General features: G+C 37.6%; 1 protein-coding gene across 1 annotated transcript; it reads left to right on the plus strand.

Moving 5' to 3' along the window:
* Positions 1-21,828: 21,828 nt before the first annotated feature.
* Positions 21,829-22,467, plus strand: LOC112735091 (uncharacterized). The gene has a single exon (XM_025784661.1). It carries the CDS (start codon positions 21,829-21,831, stop codon positions 22,465-22,467), a length of 639 nt encoding a protein of 212 aa, XP_025640446.1.
* Positions 22,468-23,600: the final 1,133 nt, after the last annotated feature.

Here is a 23,600-nt window from a genome sequence, read left to right on the forward strand (position 1 = left end):
AGTATTACCACCGGATACATAAATGTCACAGACACATAATTGGGTGAACCTTTTTCAGATTGTGACTCAGCTTTGCTAAAGTCCCCAATTAGAGGTGTCCAGGGTTCTTAAGCACACTCTTCTTTTGCTTTGGACCTTGACTTTAACCGCTCAGTCTCAAGTTTTCACTTGACACCTTCACGCCACAAGCACATGGTTAGGGACAGCTTGGTTTAGCCGCTTAGGCCAGGATTTTATTCCTTTAGGCCCTCCTATCCACTGATGCTCAAAGCCTTGGATCCTTTTTATTACCCTTGCCTTTTGGTTTTAAGGGCTATTGGCTTTTTGCTCTTGCCTTTTGGTTTTAAGAGCTTTTGGCTTTTTCTGCTTGCTTTTTCTTTCTCTTTCTCTTTTTTTTTCGCTATATATTTTTTTTCTGCAAGCTTTTGTATTCACTGCTTTTTCTTGCTTCAAGAATCATTTTTATGATTTTTCAGATTATCAAATAACATGTCTTCTTTTTCCTTATTCTTCAAGAGCCAACATATTTAACATTCATAAACATCAACTTCAAAAGACATATGCACTGTTCAAGCATTCATTCAGAAAACAAAAAGTATTGTCACCACATCAAAATAATTAAACTAGTTTCAAGGATGAATTCAAAACCATGTACTTCTTGTTCTTTTGTTTTTAAAACAGCTTTCATTTAAGAGAGGTGATGGATTCATATTCATGACTTTAAGGCATAGACACTTAAACACTAATTATCATGTAATAAGACACAAATATAAATAAACATAAAGCTCAAAAATCGAAAAATAGGAAAATAAATAAACAAGGAGATTAAGGAATGAGTCCACCTTAGTGAGGGTGGCGTCTTCCTCTTCCATACGCGTATGTCATGCGTGCGCGTGGGTTGAAGTGAAATGGACGCGACGCGTACGCGTGGGTCACGCGTACGCGTGTATGGCAAACCAGAGAGTTGATGCGCATGCGTCCATTACGCTTACGCGTGGGTTGATGGTTGTGCCTCAGGCACAACGTTAGCACAGTGCAGGCGCAACTCTCGGGTCCTTGGCTGGGAGGTGAAAATATGGTATCCACGCGTACGTGTGCATGGCGCATGCGCATGGATGGGCGAGAATGCTTGGGGCACGCGTACGCGTGGAGTGCGCGTACGCATGGATTGGTGCCCTGTTTTCAAAATTTTTCTATGTTTTTGCACCAAACCAAGCCTTCCAAACCTCCAAACAGCTACGAAGACACCATAAAACCTTATTTAATATACTAGACTACTAACTAAACTTAACAAATCAATCAAAACATGAAATTAAACTAATTTTTACCAATATTTACAAAAGAGAAAGAAAAAATTTTACCATGGTGGGATGTCTCCCACCTAGCACTTTTGTTTATTGTCCTTATGTTGGACTTATGGGGAGCTCCTTTCAAGGTGGCTTGTGCTTAAATTCATCCTGGAACTCCCACCAATTCTTGGTTCTCCATCGTGCCCCATGATTTCTCATGTGTTGTACCAAGTCTTGATGGAGTTCTTCACAAGCTTGGGGCTCCCAAAGTCGATCCTCTTCTTGTAATCCGGGATCCCACACTTTGTTTTCACACCCGTCTTGAAGTTGATCATTATTGGTCCATCCGGGTGGCAAGCAAGGTAAATTCTCATTTAAGCAACCAAACATTCTCCTAGACCCAAGCAATTTAGCTTTATACCAACCCTTGCTATTAAGCTTTGGACATGTCACCATAATGAACCTTGATTTACAATGCCAACCACTAACCATATCCTTTTTGCTCTTAAAGCCATAAATATGTCTAAGTTGACCATCCGTCTTAAGCAAACCATATTCAAGTGGGATAATGAAGCTTAGAGATAAGAGGTTTACCTACTTGAATGAGAGAATGGATGGTGATGGCTTGGGGAGAGGTGTCTCCAATATCCTTACAAGCTCTACTCCTTTGTGTTCTTCTTTGTCAACCTCCACCTCTTCATAAACTTCCTCAATTTCAATCCTTTGTTCATCAATTTCATCTAACTCTTCTCCATCACTCAAATCATAAAGGGGAAGAAGAGAAAAATCTACCTCCGCCTTGCTTTCTATCTCATTGGGAGAAGGTTCTTCAAGTTCAAAGGATTCATCACCAAGAAGCTTGGATGCATGATCTTCATCTCCAAGGGAACTCCATCCTTGCTTCATTCCTTCCAAGTCTTCATTCAAGAATTATTTTGGAGGTTGTTCACTCTCCTCCTCAACATCAAATTCAATCCTCTTGGAGGAATTCTTTATGATTTTAGCTTCCCATGGAGGTTCCGCATCTCCTAGGTCTTCAACCACTTCTTCCTTTTCTTCAATCATCATAGGCTCCTCCAATTGTTCCAAAACAAAGCAACATCCCTCATTTTCTACCGGGGTTTCCAATCTCTCCTTCATGCTATGCTCATCAATTGATTTTCCATATGTGACCATGGGAGTGCTTTGAGTGCTCAAGCATTGGGAGGCTAACCAGCTTACTACCTCGGTCAAGGTAGCCACAAATTCTAGTTTCTCCTTTTGCATTTCTCCTTGCCCTTGAAGTATAAGGCTAAGGGTTTCATCCATTGAGGATTGGGGTGGATAAGAGGGTTCATTGTCTTGGAGAAGGGATTCATGATAGGAAGGTGGTTCTTCTTGGTAAGGGTATGGTGGTGTATATTGAGGTGGTTCTTGGGAGTATTGATATTGAAATTGTGGTTCCATGTATGGCTCATATGGTTCAAGAAGTTGTTGGTATGGGGGAGATGGGTCAAGGTCATGTGGCGGTGTTTGGTGAAAAGAGGCTTGTCAGTATGGTTGGGGGTTATGTTGAGGATATGGCTCATAGGCATATGGTGGTGGTTCTTGAAAGTCACAAGGAGATTCACCATAACCATTAGATTGATATGCATCATAGAATGGCTCTTGTTCATAGTGTATTAGTGGAGGTTGTTGCCAATAGGATTGATCATATGCATATGGCTCCTCCCACCTTTGATTGTCTCATCCTTGATACACATCCTCATTGTAGCTCCCATTTCCTTCAACATAGTTAGAACCAAACTCATAGCCAAAGTGAGAATTCATGATAGTAAAGACAAAAATAAAAAGCACAAAAACAATGAGATAAAATCTAGCTACTAAATCAAACAAGCAAACTATTCACAATATTCACATATGTACAATAACCAATAACACAACACCATTGCAACTCCCCAGCAACGGCGCCATTTTGATGAATGAAAAAATTGACAGTTTATAATTTCACAAATGAAATCTCGTTGCAAGTATAGTTTCTAAACCAACAATAATCCTTTCATACAAAATATTGTTTGTCACAAGTACAAACCCTAAAAATAATAACCGAAGTATTCAAACCTCGGGTCGTTCTCCCTAGGAATTGCAATAAAGTGTTCTTGTTATTGGTTAGAGGTATGTTTTGGGATTTTTGGAATAAGAAACAAGAATTGTAAATTGCACAAGAAATAAACTAACAACTAGAAAAGCTCTTGGCAAGGTATGAAAACTAGAAGTCCTATCCTAGCTATCCTTATCAATTGTGATGAGAATTGTCCATTGATCCCACTTAGTTAACCCCTAACCATGAAGAAAAGTCAAGTGGATGGATTAACTTGATTCCACAAGTCCTAGCCAAATCCTAAAGGAAAGACTAGCTTTAGTAGCATTCAAGGAAATTAGCAACTTCTAATTATCAATCAACAAAAGCATTAGATAACTCAAGAGTCACTAATTACTCTACCAAAGCCAAAAGGAAAAAAATCTAACTCATAGCTAAAAGAGGTATTTCATCAAATACATAAAAGGCAATAAAGGTAAACAACATGAATTGCAAGAATTAAAGAGAGATCTAACTACAAAGGTAATAGATCCATAATAGAAAATCAAATCAAACATGAAAAAGCATGGAAATCATAAATTGCATTGGAAGAGAAATAGAGATCTACATAAGAATTCATAAAACTAAAGGAAAATTGAAGCAAGAGAACAAGAAAATCTAGATCTAGAAGGAGAAAACTAAAACCTAATCCTAATCCTAATTATAGAGAGAAGTGAGAGCTTCTCTCTCTAGAAACTAACTTTCCCTCCAAAACTCAACTAAACTAAACTAATGTAATGTGTTCAAAAAATTGTGATTTCCCTTCAGTCCTTGGGTTGAATAGCATCATAGATGAGTTAGATTTGGGCCTGGGAAGCCCAGAAATCATCCCCAGCAGATTCACTTTAAATGGGTCACATGCGAGCATCGACGCGTACGCGTACAGCACGTGTACGCGTCGCTTGGCAATTTTCCATCCACGCGTATGCGTGATGTGCGCATACGCGTCGCCATGCGACCTCACAATCCACGCGTGCGCGTTTGCTGCGCGTGCGCGTTGTTGATCTCATCCCAAATCCTTGCTTTTCCATGATTTCTCCACTTTGCATGCTTTTCTCTCTATTCCTCTGATCCATTCCTAGCCTTTTCAACCTGAAATCACTAACACACACATCAAGGTATCTAGTGAAATCAATGGAGAATCAAAATTGGCAATTAAGGGCCTAAAAAGTATGTTTTCACACTTAAGCACAAATTATGAGGCAATCATGAAACCATGATATTTCTTTGGATAAATGTGGGTAAAAGGTGATAAAATCCCCTAAATTAAGCACAAGATAAACCCTAAAAATGGGGTTTATCAGTCCCCAGTGAAATAGTCTCTGAATCTGCAACCAGGAATGTCAGCACCCCCTGAACCCCCTACTCCCCCACCCACGCTGCCACCACCACCTCCACCTCTATGACCACCTGAGCCCCTAGCATCCCCGACCCCACCTCCACCGCCATGACCATCATCGGGTCCCCCGTTCGTCATCCCCGATACCACCTCCCCCTGGACCCTCGTCCCTCCCCCCCAACTGCCGTCACCATCCAAGCCCCCACCGCTACGTCGGGCACAGCCTCGTCTGCGACCTCTGACTCCACCTCGTCCACGAGGCCTCCCACCTCGCCTCCCACGTCCCCTCCCCTCCATGATATCAATGGCCTCCTCCAGCCATATCCACTCACGCTGGCTAGATCGAGCCCCAACACGCTACCTCCTTGCGACCCTACGGTTGTCCGGAACATCAGGCAACTGGTCCATATCCGGGACTCGTCTGGGGCCTCGCTCAATTGCCTGAGCTGGTATCGCAACTGCCCTAAGGTCACCTAGGATGAGCTCAGGCGATAAAAACCTCCTGCTGTGCTGATACCACTAATCAAGGTACTCATGAGAAGGCCTTGGATCAGGTACGATATCAAACTGTAGCACGTGCTGCAACTTATCTGACCAATAAATGTGCCAACTCTGCAGTGTCAACGGAAACCAACGATCTCTGTCCCTCCCATCCTTTGACATCAGAAAATCTATGTTCAGGGCAGCACGTGGCCGACCCTGAACCCCACCAAACTGAGAAAGAACCCAATCTACCGAATGCCACTCAATGACAGCAAAATAGATCAACGCTGCCGCAGCCCTCCACAAAGTCATATGGCGTGGCTCCAAGATCTCGGGATAGACCACCTGCACGACCTCCGCCAGGCTATATGGCATCCACAAAAACTGCGCATTCAAGTTCAAATTGTTAGTCAACATAAACTAATAAAGATGCAAATACAACATGAACATGAAAATACTCACATCCCCCGGCTAGAGCAAATCAATCCTCAGTCTCCATTTCACAACACAAGGCCCCTTGTCGCTCAAGCTCGGCTGATAACCTCCCCATCTGATAACCACAACATTTAGTTAACAATAATTGTAAATGCTAAATAAATGGAAAATAGTTTGCATGGCTAAATGGAGACTACCTCGAGGCCAACAGCCAATGGAAAACATCATATCCGTCTGGATAGAATCTAGGGAACCTCCAAAAGATCCACGACTGTAGCAGCTACAGTGGACCAGCCAACTTGACGATATTTCTGTTCGCCACACGGCACATGCACCTGTATAGCCGTGACAACGTAGCAGAACCCCAACTGTACTGACCCATGTCCTCCAACCTGGCGACATACGGCAGCCATCGGATGTGGAGGCAGGTACCTGACTTGTCCCCAAACAGCTGCGTCGATAGGAGCATCATGATGTACGCACGGGCATACCTCCTAACCGTCTCGTCATCTGCCCCCTGTGGAAGCTCACTAAACGTCTCCTCAAACTATGTGCACTTCACTGTGAACTTGTCGATGTAGTTTGCAAGAGGCAATACCCCGAGTAGCTCCTCAAACCACACCCATGGTGGTCGGCCACCCTCTATAAATCGTGAAAAGTCTGTCAGGCATCCGCTAATATACTGACCGTCGGTCGGGAGACCAAGGTGGTACGCTACATCCTGTAGGGTTATCGTGCACTCCCCAAACGGTATGTTGAATGTATGCGTCTCAGGGCTCCATCTCTCTACGAAAGCGCTGACCAGCGGCTCGTCCAACCGAAACCAACTCTCATTCAATCTTGCAAGATGCTATAGACCAGCCATCTGCAAGTAAGGAACGATCCTATCATTCAACATCATACCGTACTGCCGTCTCATGCTGCTGATGCATCGATGGGGCTGCATAAGAATAGAATATTACTTCTCACATTTGTCACAAAAAAACCTTTCAACGCATCAAAATTTCTAGTTACCACAACATTGCATGCCATCACTTTGTAACCTTTTTTACAATGAATCCCTACCAATCTTTTATAGATAGAAACGCTAACCACTACATTACTCACGATCCAATTCTTCGTATTAACAAAAAATTACTAATATGAGATAAAAACATGTTCTTTTTATTAACAAACATAAAAACCAGTACTTAACCATGTTCATTACTCTACAACTAACCCTATTCTATAGTTAATGACTCACTAAGTCTGACATGAACTGAACTCAAATATCTGTTTCTGGATTTATTTTAAAAATCATACACTAAAAGTTCTAACTAACTACTAATTTATTTAAAAAATAAATTAAATATTAAAAAACACTAACCTCGAGGTGGACAGCTCCAACAATATGCGCGACTCCATCAAGTCGATACAGACGATTTGGGTCGTCCTCCATGCATGCAGAGTCGGTCCAAACCGGGTTGCTTTCAGAGAATCTCAGAACTGGGTGGTGGGGTTGGGGGTGGGGTATGAGATTTCTGGGTTCGAATCAAGTGACTTCGATTTATTTATATAGCGAAGAAGCAAGAAAATCGAATCAATTTGATTCAAATTATGCTCGTTCCAATTGGATGTAAATCGAAACAAGTAAGTTCAATTTACGTTGGTTTTGAATTCTGTGGGCTAAATCGAACATGTTTTCTGAAATCGAATTCACTAAATTCGATTTATTCATTTTCTTACCACGAACGTAATTCGAATTGATTTGATTCGATTTGCATTCATATTCTTTTTTCACTTAATTTGAATCATTTAAATTTGATTTACTACATGTTAGGTTAAATCAAATTCACTCAATTCGATTTATATAGAAATCAACATTAAGACTTTGACGTTGCAATTTTCAATTTGAAACATTCAGGACATATTAAAATGCACTTGGTTTAACCAAGTCATTTGCCCTTAATTATATGTTCCTTTGGATAATAATTTAACTGACAAGTTGAATTAAGCTACTAATTATGAGTTCGTAATTAAACATTTTGATATTTGTTACGAGTATTGGATTTTCTTATACATTATTTTCTCAATTTGTTTTGCAAAACATTTATTTTTCTAAAATTTATTTCATTAAAACTATTCGCTGATATTATTTTATGCAAAATTTATATTTTCGACATTTTTAGAAATAAAAACTATACCTTATGCTGTAAAAATATTAATAATATTATATCATTAGTAAATATTATTATTTTAAATTATTATTTGATCAATAATAATTTATACTTATATTTAAAAAAATTATATATATATATAATATAATATAATATAATATAATATAATATATATGTATATATTTATTAGAATTTATATATAAAAATTAATATAATTTATACGGATTTTTTATTTTAATAAATAAAATAATTATAATAATTACTTAAATAAATAATTTTAAAAATATTTACCAAAATAATAGTCTTCTCTTATCTCGTTTACACTGTAAACGAGATAATTTTGCACGTATTTCGTTTACCGTGTAATGAGATATGTGTAGTTTTTCAATTTTCATATATCTCGTTTACAATGTAAACGAGAACGAGATATATATATATTTATAAATAATTAAATATAATTTTTAAAAATAATAAAAAATATTAATAATTTAAATTGGACCAAACTTTTAAAAAAGAAACTTTCAAATAATTGGAAAGATAGATGATTTTAAATAATAGGAAAGATAAACCGTTCATTTTAAATAATAGGAAAGATGGACAATTAATTTAAAATAAGCATATTAACATATTTACTTTCAAAGTGGATAAGTGCACAGTTAAACTGTCCACTATTAATACGGTTACCTTTCTTTCGATCGAATAGGGATTAACTCTTATTCATTAATGGGAATCATCCAACCAATCAATCCATCTCCATTGAATTCTTTTTAGGATAAGGTTATTTAAATTATATTTCAAATTTTTATGTACTCCCACGCAACAAATAAAATTTTTACGTACTCCCGTACAACAAACAAAATTTTAAATTTTTATATAAATCCTAATAAAAAACCATCCATGGATGAAAGTAAGTGAATAGAAGAAGCAATAATATTAATAATGGGTAACTAAAAAAAATAACCATGTTAATAGTGGACAATTTAACAGTGCACTTATGTGTGTTTTTACTTATTTCAACGGTTAGGAAAGTAAACGTGTTAATAGTGAACAGTTCATCTTTTCTATTATTTAAAATAGATTGCTTATCTTTCCTATTATTTAAAACCATCCCTCTTTCCTATTAGTTGAAATATTCCAGTTTTAAGAGTTTTGTCCAATTTAAATTATCAATATTTTTTATTATTTTCAAAAATTATATTTAATTATTTATAAATACATATATTTAATTATTTATAATTAAACGAGATACATGTTATCTGGTTTACACTGTGAACGAGATAAGAGATGGGTATTTATTTCGGTAAATATTTTTTAAATTATTTATTTCAATAATTATTATAATTAATTTATTTATTAAATAAAAAATCCTAATTTATACTGATATTTATTAAAACTAGTGTATATTTCCGTACATTGTACGAGATAATTGATAAAAATATATAAATTTTTTTATTAAAAGAGATTAAACAAAAATTATATATAATAATTATTACTATAAATATTTTACAAAGTTATAATTAAAATCAAAAGTTTAATTATTTTAATGTTAAAAATATTAAAAATAATTAATATTTGTCTTAACTGATTTGGATTGGTTGAGTGGTCATCTCACTCGTCTACCTAAGTAAGTATTAGAGTTTTGAATTTCGACTTGTATATGTAACAACTCATTGGCTAGCAGCAAACCCATAATAAATGGAGCTTCAGTTCGTTGAGAATTAGTTCTCGATCTGTGATAGCTTTATTTATTGGTATCATATTCATTCAGGAAGTCAAACAATACGATCAACATTGTTACCAGTTAAAATTTTATATTTTATGACATGATTTTCAAGCTTCTAAACTTATAAACTTGTATCATTACAAAAGCTATTAGATTAATTAATATTTCTTGGTAATATTATACCAAAATATTGTCGTTAAGTATTAGTTTGTGTAAAAAGAAATTATAATAACTTTTGTTATTCAATATATAATTTATTCTATTGAAAAATGAATTATTATTCCTAGATTGATAAATATATTTTTTCTATTTTTATATCATTTTATGTGGCAATAATTGCCATTAAAAAAAACAAATGATTACACTATCTTATAATATGCTTTACAAAATAATTTTTTATTTTAAAATTAATTCTGGTTAATGAAAAAATTCAAAATATTTTCTTACACAAATTTAAATTTAATTTTGAATTCAGAATTGATTAACAACTCACTTTTTTTAAAATTTTAATAACAAAAACAAAATTAGTTAGGTACAAAATATTCAGCATTTAATAATTTCAATTATTTAAATTTCAATTACCAAAAATTGAGTTAGAAATTAATTATAACTTAACAATCAATATATATATATATATATATATATATATATATATATATATATATATATATATTAGTACACAAATAATAATATCTAACATATAATTTAATTTTTTTAATAGAGCTAATGTATAATTTATTGAGTATTGATTTATTGTCTAAATTTTTTTATAAACTTTGTAGTATGTGAAAATAGTGATCTTATTTTTTATTATGTAATTAACTTAATTAATAACCTTTATTATTACTTTTCTACCAAAAAAATCATGTTTATATTATTTGTATATTTTTTAATACTAATAAATATGTAGATATTTGTACTATTATATTTATTATCTTATGGCTTAAGTTACTTATTTCGTATGTTAAATAATATAAATTATATTTTGTATATTAAATTCATAAATTTATTCATATTAAGAGAGGAGAAAAATGATGCAATAGATCATATGTTATAAAGATTAGTTGATTTACATATAAATTATCTTTTAAAAATAAAAAAATAATTTGTCACATATAATAATTCTTGATATATGTAGTGTCATGTATATATTAGGATGAACTATTTTAATTATGTGAGTGACTATTATTATTCACTTTTTCATTAAGATAGTAAATAATATTTAAAATTAAAAAAGAAAAAAAAGATAATTAGAGCTTTTTTAGTTTGATTATAAAATCTATTGTAAGTATACCTAACTTTTATATATACTAAATATAATTATACTTAATAGTATAGTATTTATTACAGCAATGACTCAAAATATTAACACAAGTGAGTAAGTTCTACCTAGGTCTATTGTTAGGATCCTAAATCCGAATTAGATTCTTTGTCTTAAAACCCAATACAGATAAAGTTCACGTGTCCTATCTCAAATCGGCTCAAATTGAATTTTCATTGTTAGTTAGATATAGTAATAGATACTCGTGTGGGTACGGCGAACCCCTTTCCCCGTCCTTCACTCTCGTTTAAAAAAACAAATATCCCTTGTTCGCTCTCCATCTTCATCGCAAGTCCCCCTATTTAATTATCCCCTTAGCGAATGCAGATACCCACGATTATCTATGGATATTCTTTGTAAATTTTTTAAAAAAATAACAAAAAAATCTATAATATAATAATCATAAAATAATCAATTCAATATAATTCAATACAACTCATAATATATTCATTATAAAAAATAACATTTAAAAAAATATAAAAACATATTCCAACATAATAACATAATAACATAATATAATATTTTAGGGCGAGACTGAGCGACATAACGACGAACTTAAGAGGTAGAGAAAGTGAGTTAGAGGAAGAGTAGATATAAAATCAAGGCTACGAATGACTCTAGAAGGAAAAAAAAGAGTTTAAATTGGAGACAGAAATTAGGATTACTAAATTTAGGAACTGAATATATATATATATATATATATATATATATATATATATATATATATAAGGATAAATTAGTAATTTTATATTTGTGTGGATTTAACGGGTCCCTTGAAGATGGTAACTATGTCCCCATCCCAGTTTATTTCACGTGGACAGGCCTCCACCCGTAAAAATTTCACAAATCTCCATTTAGTCCCAAATTGCAAGTAATCCGGTGAATATCTATTTGGCTGCTCTTTTTTATCATTCCAATTGCTAGCATTTGTTGGTTTGTGACGTGAAACTACTCTAGCCACTTAGTAAATTCCTAGATAACCAAAGTTCAAGCTATATCATTCTCACAAAGGGGAGACATTAATCTAATTAAATTTGAAAATCAAACATGAATCGAAAGTCTTTCTAGAGGATTGAGTATGGATAGCTCTGGTAGGGTTTTCCGTCAAGAGGAAGATTTAGTGCAACGAAGTACAAAAAAAGTCAAAACAAGAGATCATGTTGATCTTAATCGACCGAGTGATGAGATGGATATTAACCATCAAAATGAAGATACTCCTATGATAACCAAAGTGTCTTATAAGGAGTCTCTACTCAAACCTGCTAGACCCAGTGTCAAGGGTGACGACCTTGTTGCTGATTGATGAGAAGAACTTTTGTGTGGTTTAGATTTCACAATTGAAAGCTCGTTGTAATATAGTTCCTAAATCAAGCAATAGTCCTTTCATACAAAAATTTGTTTGTCACTAGTACAAACCCCTAAATTTATAAACTGAAGTATTGAACCTCGGGTCGTTCTCCCTTGGAATTGCAATTGAGTGTCTTGTTATTGGTTATGAGTTATATTTGGGGTTTTTGATAAGAGGTATGAAAAGTAAATGGCAAGAAAGTAAACTAAAGGCTAGAAAGCTCTTGGCAAGGTTGTGAGAATTAGAAGTCCTATCCTAGTTATCCTCCTCAATTGTGATCACAATTGTTCATTGCTACCACTTAGTTAACCTCTAACTATGAAGGAAAGTCAAGTGGATGAATCAACCTGATTCCACAAGTCCTAGCCAACTCCCAAGGGAAAGACTAGCTTTAGTGGTATCCAAATCAATTAGCAACTTCTAATTGTCAATCAACAAAGGAATTAGATAACTCAAGCGTCACTAACTACTCCACCTAGGCCAAGAGGAACAAAATCTACAATAAAATCCAACCAAGCATTTCATCAAACACTTGGAAGGTACTAAAGAGAAGCATAGTAAATGGATAACAACAATAAAATCTAATAACAATTATTGCAAAGAATTAATAACAACAATTAAAGGAAACAAGATCTACATGAATTACCTCAAATTGCATTAAAAGGAAATAGAATGAACAAGAGTAGATCTACAAACAAAATAGAAGAAAGAAATAACAACAATAGAAGAATAATGAATGCAACAACATAGAATTGAAAGGTAGAAGAAGAGAAAGGCATGAATTAAAACCTAGATCTAAATTATTGAACTAAACCTAACCCTAATTCTAATCCTAGAGAGAAGTGAGAACTTCTCTCTCTAAAAACTAAGACTAAAACTAATCCTAATGTGTGTTATGATTGATGCTCCCCCTCCTCCCCTCAATCCTTGGTCCTTGAGTGTTTTTGGCGCCAAAGTTGACTTGGATTGGACCCTGCAGGCCTTGAGAATTCGCTGGCCACGATTTCATTAAAAAAAATCATAAATTAACACCGACGCGTACGCGCACAGCACGCGTACGTGTCCCTGGGCGATTTCGCAAGGTGCGCATAAGTGCCTGGTGCGCGCGCGCGTCCATGGCTGAATTCAACTCTTTGGCTTTTCATGATCTTCTCCACTTGCATGCTTCCTTCCTTGCTCCCTTGATCCATTCCTAGCCTTTTCAACCTGAGATTACTAACAAACACATCAAGGCATCTTATGGAATCAAGGAGAAAGTAAAGTTATCTAATCAAAGGCCAAAAAGCATGCTTTTTACACTTAAGCACAAATAAGGGAGAGATCGCAAAATCATGCTAAATTATTGGCTAAATATGAGAAAAGGTTAGCAAAATGCTCTAAATCCAATACAAGATAAACCCTGAAAATAGGGTTTATCAACGTTCCCACACTTAAACCAAGCATGCCCTCATGCTTAACCAAGAATGAAGCGAAGGGATATGACATTTATCAATGCACTAAACTACACGAATTCTATCTAAATGCAACTACCTAGGGTGAATGCAAATGCTTGGTCAAAATAATTCAACTTCCAAGAGAATAAATATATGAGCATAAGAGCTAGAATAATAGGGATCAAGTCCAAACCACAATTGTATTGAATTGTCAGAAGAATTTCAAACTTGCAAGAATATAGATAATAGGGGTGAATACATGTAATTGAGCTATTGAACCGTCACCAGATGTGTATCCGCTATATTCACTCAAGTGTTTAGGGGTTTATTCACTCAATTCTCTCCTAATCACGTTTTTCAAAGTTTGTTCTTCATCTAACAATCAACAATCATTCAATGTATGCATTCATTCATCATGAGGTCTTTCTCATAGGTTGTAATGGGGTTAGGGTCAAAGTAGGATCATGTATGGTTAAGTGGACTAGAGATTTGAATCTTTGATTAACCTAGACTTTACCACCTAATCTATACAATGACCTATACAAATTCTAATCTACCCTAACCAACCATCCTTCACTTTTTACATGATCATGCATTTCTTTTGATTTTTCCAACACTTATGCATTGATCTTTATTGAGCCTTGCTTTGGGGCATTTTGTCCCTTTTTATTCCTTTCTTTTTCTTTTTTTTTTTTGCATAAGGTCTATACATTTAATCAATACATGAGCATGCACCCAATTTCCCAAATACAAATGCAAAATACTCTTTTATCCCAATCAATGTTCCTAATCTCCCCAAACTTGAATATAAGACACTCTCACTAGCCTAAGCCAATCAAAGATCCAAACAAGGGACTTTATTGTTTTCTGCTTTAGGCTTGTAATGTGCTAAAATTAGAACAATTGGGTTAAGTGTAGGCTCAAAATTGGTTAACAATGGAGGATAGAAGGTAGGATATTTGGGTAAGTGAGCTAATTGAAATAATGGCCTCAATCATATAAATGTATGAATACAAGGAATAAATGGACATATGGAATCAAGCAAACCAAGGATCACAATCATAGGAAGAGATAATCACACACAAGAATGGAAAATGGGTGGTTGTAAAATGTAACCACATCAATAGGCTCAAATCTCACATGCTTGTGTTCTTGGCTCAATACATGCTTCATAAAGTATGAATTCAAGCAAGTTACAAAAATTTTCAATCAATTGGGGTGTGCTCTATGAATGGATTCTTTCGAAAATTTCATCATTTTGACTAAGCTTATTAATGCACTGTTGTGATTGAGAGTTTATGAAAAATTCCTTAGTTCACCCTTTTCTTTTCAATCAAAACAGGTTTCATATGAAAAAGGGTTAACTAGGTCTTAACAATTCCAAAACAATTTCTAATCACCACCATAAGCTAAAAGATAACTATATAAGAAAAATCCAACTAAAGTATGAAATCTAGCATTCAAAATACCTAACATCCAAAATGACAAAGTATACAACAACTAAGGCAAAAGTATCTAAAGTAATCCAAAACAACCAATATATACAACGATGTGCAAAACAAGATAACTAGGAGAATATAAGTAGAAAATATGCCAAAATGTTCACCGATCCACCAATGGTGCCAACGGCAACCTCCCCACACTTAAGATCAAGCATCGTCCCCGATGCTAATCCTCAGGCTCAGAGAGAGGTACACCAGTCGGCTCTGGCTCTGGCTGGGGCTGTGGCTGAGGTGTCTCCTGAGTAGCCTGGGTCTGGGATGGTGCCTCCACATGAACCGGTACCTCCTCATGAGTATCCTCATCGTGTAAATCTGCATGCTCCTCCTCGTGGGTCTCCTCATCCGAACCGGAAGACCCTGGCAAAGGGGGCAGCTCAAGGCCCTGAGCCACACACATCTAGTCAATTCGATCCAGGCAACGCATGATCTGACGCTGGCCGCGCTCCATGAACTGGAAAAGACGTTGAACCAATAAGTAGGTCGGCTGAGGTGCTGGTGGTGGTGGTGGTAAAGGAAGTGCTGCTGCAGCTGCTGATGCAGAGGATCCCGCTGGGGCTGATGACGAAGAGGGTCAAGCTCCCCCCTCCGCTGCTCTAGCTCTAGATCGGCGCCGGGAAGGAGGCTTCTCGTTCACCCAAGACCCTCATGGAATGGTCACCGGCTCCTTCTCAGGGAGCGGTAGGGTGGTGAGACATCCTCTGGGAGTCACTGGACACCAGCCCGCTGAATCATCTGGGTGACAAGGACGAGAAATGGAAAGATACCTCTGATGTGGGCCCACCATATGAACTGCCTGATCAGCCGGGGGTAATAGACCTCCTTCCCCTCCAGCACACAGCTGATCAGGATCAACAGAGCCATAGGGATCTCTGAGAAGTGGGTAGTCGGCATGAGGTAGTGGGCGAAAATCTGCTGCCATACCCTGGCCTCCTTGCTCAAATAGATAAACCGCATCCCCTTTGGTGCCTTGTTTTCTGCATCCATGACCCAGGGAGCCTCCAGGTTAGCTACCACTGCCCTCAAGGCATCAAAATCGAAAGTCATGCAGTGTAGATCCACTTCGGCCTGCTCGAAGGCATCAGTATCACCTGCCTTGGGCCTACAGATAAAGGCGTCCTCAATAGCCTGCTCAGTGATGGGCACCTGAACACCTCTAACCAGCACCGAGTCAAGGGTGTGGCGGAAGAAATTGTAATAGAATTTCTGCACCCAAGACCGGTTCACCCGGCTAAGCTCTCCGTCCACAAAGTCCAAACCCATCCTCTCAATACGGTTATTAATTGTTTGTCTCAGATCAGATGGAAGGACCAACTTCTTTTCAACGTTCAAGTTCTTTGAGTTATAGCTCGGGGACCGAAGTTCACAGTAAAGATTCGGGAACTTGACTGAATCCTGGGCAGGTAGGGATTGGTTCGCCCTCTCCACCTCATCAATAGAATTTTTCGAATAGTTCACATAAGGGGAGAAAGGGGAATCTGAGGCCCTTTTCCTCTTTCTGGAGGTGGCCTTGCCTTTCTCTTTAGCCGACATCTTGAAAATTAGAATAGAACAGAGTATAAACAATTAAACAAGTAGCAGGAATCAAGGAAGAGCAAGTTCAGGATGTAAGATGAAAGACAAGTAATCATGATGTGAACCAAAATTGAAAACTTGGAATGTAACTAAGCACAGAAAACATAACTATTGACCAAGAATTCAAACAATTCAACAATGTACCATAAAGCTTATATATTAGGTGCATTCACCATCATAACTCAAAAGAATGGTTAAAAAGTTAAGCAAAATGAAAACTGAAGTTAGGGGGTTAAACTAGTAAGTGAGTTAAAGAGTGAGATTCGTAGTCAGTGTTATGATGGAAAACGGCCTAATTAAAAGAGAACTGCAAAATGTGTACACATTCATGTTCACACTCATGAGGGAAGTGCAGTCATTGATGATGAAATATGAAATTGCGAATGATGCAATTAATTGAAAGCAAGTCATCAGTCAATTCATCGCAATAATTGATGTTGCAAGGTTTAACTGCATGTTGTGTAACGCGAAGCAAGATAGAAAGGAAATTGAGTGAAAGCGAGTTACACAAGTAAAATTCATCAATTATTTGCAATGCAAGAACCATATGCATAAAAGTACAAGTTAGATTGAATGGGGAGTGAAGCACAAGAATAAGACATTCAACTAACTTGAAAAGTATAAACAAGGGATGGTTCAAAGCAAGTCATAGGAAACGTATGAAATATGGAAAAACTGACCCAAGGATACCTAAGAATTGAACTTGCTATAGCTTGGTGAATAAGCAATTTCAAAGCCAACAAGTTCAATCATAAGCAAGATGTTTGAAAACAAAGCAATTCTAGAAAATTGGGCAACATTTCGGCAGTAATTCGGATGTTTCCGGGCAGCAAATAACAGCAGAAAAGGCATATGAATCTAAAAAGGCAAGAAGCATAAACAAACAGCAGCAAAAAGGCAGTATACATGATGATCAGTGGGATGAACAAAACCAGGCAACAACAACAGAATCAGAAAATGAAAAATGCAGCAGGCAGCAAAGTATGAAGAATGCGTCACAGCAAAATGATCAACACCACTCAGCAAGCAATCAATATATGCACAATTAGGTAAATAGATACGGTGCAATCATCAGGCCTAGAATCCTCTATCTAGAACCTAACTACCTAACAGCAGAAATTTCTATCTATCCTATCAATCAAAATTCAAATTCTAATTAACAAACATTAACAGTAAACTAATGAACGAAGAAAGAATGAAATAAGGGAAACAGGGGAGTGACCTGGGAGCAGACCAGGGATGGAATGGGGGGTAGGCAGTAGGGAGGAGGGGAGAATGAAAGTGCAGTGGCCGCCTCAGATGGTGGCGGCAGTGACCCCTCGGCGGCGGCGCAAGAGCCGGCGCAGTGGCGGTTGAGGAAAGACAGAGAGGGTGAGGAAGTGAGAGGAAAAAGGAATGAGTGATGAAGAGAGAGAACGGGGGTGAGGGAAGGAAAGAAAGCAGCGACGGCGACGGCGTGGCCGACGGAGGTGACTGGGGAGAAGAGGGAGTTGCGAAGAGACATTGGAGAAGAGGAAGGGTGGAAGGGGGCGTCTGCGCGAGTGTTCGTCACGCCTTGGGGTTATCCTAATTCTGGAACTGACGCGGGCGCGCACAGTGCGCGTCCGGGTGCCTTGATGGATTTAGGGATGGACGCGGGAGCGTCTCGTGCGCTCATGCGTGGCTGGAAGAATTAGCAAGCACGCGTAAGCGTACTGTACATGTGCGAGTGCTATGGATTGGGCTGAGGGCTCAGTGCTGGCCCAGCACTAGCACAACTCTCTGGACGAATGTATGGGCTGGGGCCAGCCGCTTAGGGACGCGCATGTGCAATGCGTGCGTCCGCGTGCTTGGCCATCTGGTCTAGTTGCGTGCAAGCGCGACGTGCGCACTCGCGTGTTGCCCTTCATCGCTGCAGGGACGTGCACGCATACCGTGCGCGTCCGCGTGGGTCGAGTTGGGCTAAAGGCTCAACCTTTGCACAAGAGGGGCCCAACTCTCTGGAAAATCTATGGGGTTGCATCCGCTCATGGACGCGAGCGTGTACAGCGTGCGCGCGCGTCCTCCCCCCCTCCCCCTTTTTTTTAGGAACTTTTGTGTGGTTTAGATTTCACAATTGAAAGCTCGTTGTAATATAGTTCCTAAACCAAGCAATAGTCCTTTCATACAAAAATTTGTTTGTCACTAGTACAAACCCCTAAATTTATAAACCGAAGTATTGAACCTCGGGTCGTTCTCCCTTGGAATTGCAATAGAGTGTCTTGTTATTGGTTATGAGTTATATTTGGGTTTTTGATAAGAGGTATGAAAAGTAAATGGCAAGAAAGTAAACTAAAGGCTAGAAAGCTCTTGGCAAGGTTGTGAGAATTAGAAGTCCTATCCTAGTTATCCTCCTCAATTGTGACCACAATTGTTCATTGCTACCACTTAGTTAACCTCTAACTATGAAGGAAAGTCAAGTGGATGAATCAACTTGATTCCACAAGTCCTAGCCAACTCCCAAGGGAAAGACTAGCTTTAGTGGTATCCAAATCAATTAGCAACTTCTAATTGTCAATCAACAAAGGAATTAGATAACTCAAGCGTCACTAATTACTCCACCTAGGCCAAGAGGAACAAAATCTACACTAAAATCCAACCAAGTATTTCATCAAACACTTGGAAGGTACTAAAGAGAAGCATTGTAAATGGATAACAACAATAAAATCTAACAACAATTACTGCAAAGAATTAATAACAACAATTAAAGGAAACAAGATCTACATGAATTACCTCAAATTGCATTAAAAGAAAATAGAATGAACAAGAGTAGATCTACAAACAAAATAGAAGAAAGAAATAACAACAATAGAAGAATGATGAATGTAACAACATAGAATTGAAAGGTAGAAGAAGAGAAAGGCATGAATTAAAACCTAGATCTAAATTATTGAACTAAACCTAACCCTAATTCTAATCCTAGAGAGAAGTGAGAACTTCTCTCTCTAAAAACTAAGACTAAAACTAATCCTAATGTGTGTTATGATTGATGCTCCCCCTCCTCCCCTCAATCCTTGGTCCTTTTGAGTGTTTTTGGCGCCAAAGTTGACTTGGATTGGACCCTGTAGGCCTTGAAAATTTGCTGGCCACGATTTCATTAAAAAAATTATAAATCAACACTGACGCGTACGCGCACAGCACGTGTACGCGTCCCTGGGCGATTTTGCAAGGTGCGCGTAAGCGCCTGGTGCGCGCGCGCGTCCATGGCTGAATTCAACTCTTTGGCTTTTCATGATCTTCTCCACTTGCATGCTTCCTTCCTTGCTCCCTTGATCCATTCCTAGCCTTTTCAACCTAAGATTACTAACAAACACATCAAGGCATCTTATAGAATCAAGAAGAAAGTAAAGTTGTCTAATCAAAGGCCAAAAAGCATTCTTTTTACACTTAAGCCAAAATAAGAGAGAGATCGCAAAATCATGCTAAATCATTGGCTAAATGTGAGAAAAGGTTAGCAAAATGCTCTAAATCCAACACAAGATAAACCTTGAAAACGGGGTTTATCACTGATCCCATCGATGAAGATGAACCAAACCCGGAAGACTAGTGGTACAAAATTGCTGAGAATGATGATCAAGTGGAGAAGCCCTTTGATTTATGCCCCAAAATTCCAATATCCAAAGATGAATTCAATGAATGGTACAAACCTTGGCATGCTGCTCTCATGGTCAAAGTTTTGGGCAAACGAGTAGGCTTAGGATTTATGGAGCAACGCCTCCAACGCAATTGGGCTAAAAAAGGTAAGATTAATGTTATCGACATAGATCGTGACTATTTTTTGGTTCATTTTGTAGATGAAGGTGACTATAATCATGCCCTAATGGAAGGGCCTTAGATGATTGCCAGTCACTATCTTATTGTCCAACGTTAAATACCCTTCTTTTTATCTTCTGAGAAAGAAGTCAGGAAAGTTGCTGCTTGGATTCGTATTCCCAACCTTCCAATCGTACTCTATAACCATAGATTTCTTTGGAGAATGGGTTCAACTATTGGCCACATGCTTAAGATCGATCACACTACATTGATTTACTCTAGAGGTCATTTTGCATGTATATGTGTCAAAATTGATCTGAGAAAGCAGTTAGTTCCCAGAATTTCTATCTTTGGCAAGGTCTTAAACATTTAATATGAAGGTCTGCATCAAATCTGCTTCTCCTATGGAAAATATGGTGACCGGTTAGATCATTGTAATGAAACTCCGATGAAAGAACCGGCGAGTCAAGTCAATGCTGGTGGAGAAGAGGAGAATATCAATTCTGATAATCAGAATCATGTTGATTTCGCAGACCAAAATGGAAAGTCTCATGATTCCTACAATCAAAGTGTTCCGAGCAATAACCAAGATCCCCCTTGTTTCGGGCCGTAGATGATGGTCAAACGACCACTTAGAAGAAAAAATGGCAATAATAATCCGAATAATCCTGGAAGCAATCGACGACATGATTCTTTCTATAATCATAGGTCTATTAATGAGGAGGATAACCAGGGAAAGGAACATTGGTCAAGATTCAATGCTTTGCAAGAAGAAAGTGCACTAATTACGTTGGAGGGAGAACCACATGTAGAAGGCAAATCTTCAAGTATTACCAATAATTGGGCTTCTCCTAATAAGGCCCAGAAAGAGAAAGCAAATCTCCAGCCCATTAAAAAAAAGGTTCTAAAGCAAGGTGCTGGCAAAAATCCCCAAATGGGCAAGAAACCTTTATCTAATAAAGTTGGGCCAACCCAGAATGAGAAATTAGTGAAGTCCATCCCAAAAGCCACTACCAAGCCATCCTCCTCTTTGGTGGCAACTCCTAAGAATGTTCCCTCCCCTACCCCTAAATCTAAAGATCCTGAATTTGAAGCTATGGAGGGTGTCGTTATGAATTACATGCGTCGATTAGGGCGGGAGCAATACGAAGCTGATGTTGCTGCAAAAAAGGTAAAGATTCAATTTGAAGACTATGCGATTTGTTCTAATCCTATGATTGCTTCCCCTTCTACTGGTTCCTCTTCAAAGCCAATGGAATTAGGGTACGAGCCAGGGGAAAACGTTAGGAGAGCTCCAGATGATGTCAAGGCTCTCATTGTATAGAAGAACCCCAATAATGGGGCTGACTCCTCAGATAAGTCCGAATCGAGACCCCAGGCTCAAGCCTTGGTGTGACTTTGTCCTTGGTGATTCCCCCTTCTCTGTTTGTTTTGTGATGAATATTATAAGTTGGAATTGTAGAGGTGCTGGAGGAAAAACTTTTCCTACTCTTATTAGAGATATTAGAAGAGAGTATAATACAAATTTCATTATTCTTCTTGAAACTTATATAAATGGTTCGTGTGGGGCTACTATTCGTGACAAAATTGGATTTGATAATTCCTTTATTGTGGAAGCTAATGGCCATTCGGAAGGAATTTGGTGCCTGTGGGACTCAGGTTCTTGGAAAGTTGATATTTTAGAACATAATCATCAAATTGTTCATGTTAGGCTTACCAGTAATAATGCTACTACCTGGCTCCTCTCTGTTGTTTATGGCAACCCACAACGCCCGAATAGAAGATCCCTTTGGACTTCCCTCCGTTCCCTGGCAGCCAATATTAATCTTCATTGGTGCATATTAGGATATTTTAACGCTCTTCTTCATGATTATGAAAGACAAAGGGGTACTCGTAGTGCTAATTCTGGAGCTTGCTCAGACTTTCAAAGTTGCGTTTCTGATTGCAGATTGGTAGATTTAGGTTATATGGGCTAGCCTTTCACTTAGAGAATGGGTGATTTAGTCGAGAGATTGGATCGTGGTCTGTGTAACCTTGACTAGCAGCTAGCCATCCCCGAAGCTAGCCTTAAGCATTTACCTAATTTCAAGTCTGACCACACGGCCATCTGCCTCTAACTCTCTACTGAAGCCTCTTACAATAGACACAGAAGACCTTTCCGTTTTATTGCTGCTTGAATTTCTCACCGTGATTTTCACAGATTGGTTGAGAATTCTTGGAATGTGTAGGATTCCTAGTCTGATGGTATGATAAGCTTCAAAAATTCTCTAAAAAGTTGGAATTCTGATGTTTTTGGGGATATTTTTAAAAGAAAAAGACCTCTTCTTAGACGATTGAATGGTATAACTTTAAGTCTTTTCCAGGGAAGTAATCAATTCCTTGAGAAGCTCCAAACTGATCTCTAGAAGGATTATAAAAATGTGCTCAATCAGAAATTAAAAGTAGATAAAATCGCATTAAAAAGGAAATTGAAAGTAACACAAGAGTTCATAAACTAAATGGGTAAAATAAAGGAATCAATAAGAGAAGTAGATAACTAAAGTGCTAGAACAAATAAAAGCAAGAGAAAACTAAATTAAAATAAGACTGAAACCTAAACCTAAGGAGAAATTGAAAGAAGAAACCTTAAACCTAGAGAGAGGAGATAGAGCCTCTCTCTCTAGAATTCCACATCTAGAACCTGAAAATTGTGAATGAATGAATCATGAATGATCAGCTCCACTCCCCAGCCTCTTGTCTTCAATTTTGAGCTTGAAACTGGGTCAAAAGCAGCCCAGAAATCGCCCCCAGCGTTTTCTCGTAACTGAGGCACGTGACGCTTGTCACGCATACGTGTCAGCCACGCGTACGCGTCACTGGATATTGACCTTTCCTCACGTACGCATCGTTTGTCTGCTGCACCAGTCACGCGTACGCGTTATCCATGCGTGCGCATCGAGGCCAGCTTCTCAAATCTCCAAATTCTTGTGTTCCTTCCACTTTTGCATGCTTCCTTTCCATCCTCTAAGCCATTCCTTTCCTATAAAACCTGAAAACACTTAACACACATATCACGACATCGAATGGTAATAAGAGAAGATTACAAATTAGCAATTTTAAGGCCAAAAAA

Source organism: Arachis hypogaea, chromosome 13 (genome assembly GCF_003086295.3).
Source record: "Arachis hypogaea cultivar Tifrunner chromosome 13, arahy.Tifrunner.gnm2.J5K5, whole genome shotgun sequence".
Lineage (NCBI taxonomy): Eukaryota > Viridiplantae > Streptophyta > Magnoliopsida > Fabales > Fabaceae > Arachis > Arachis hypogaea.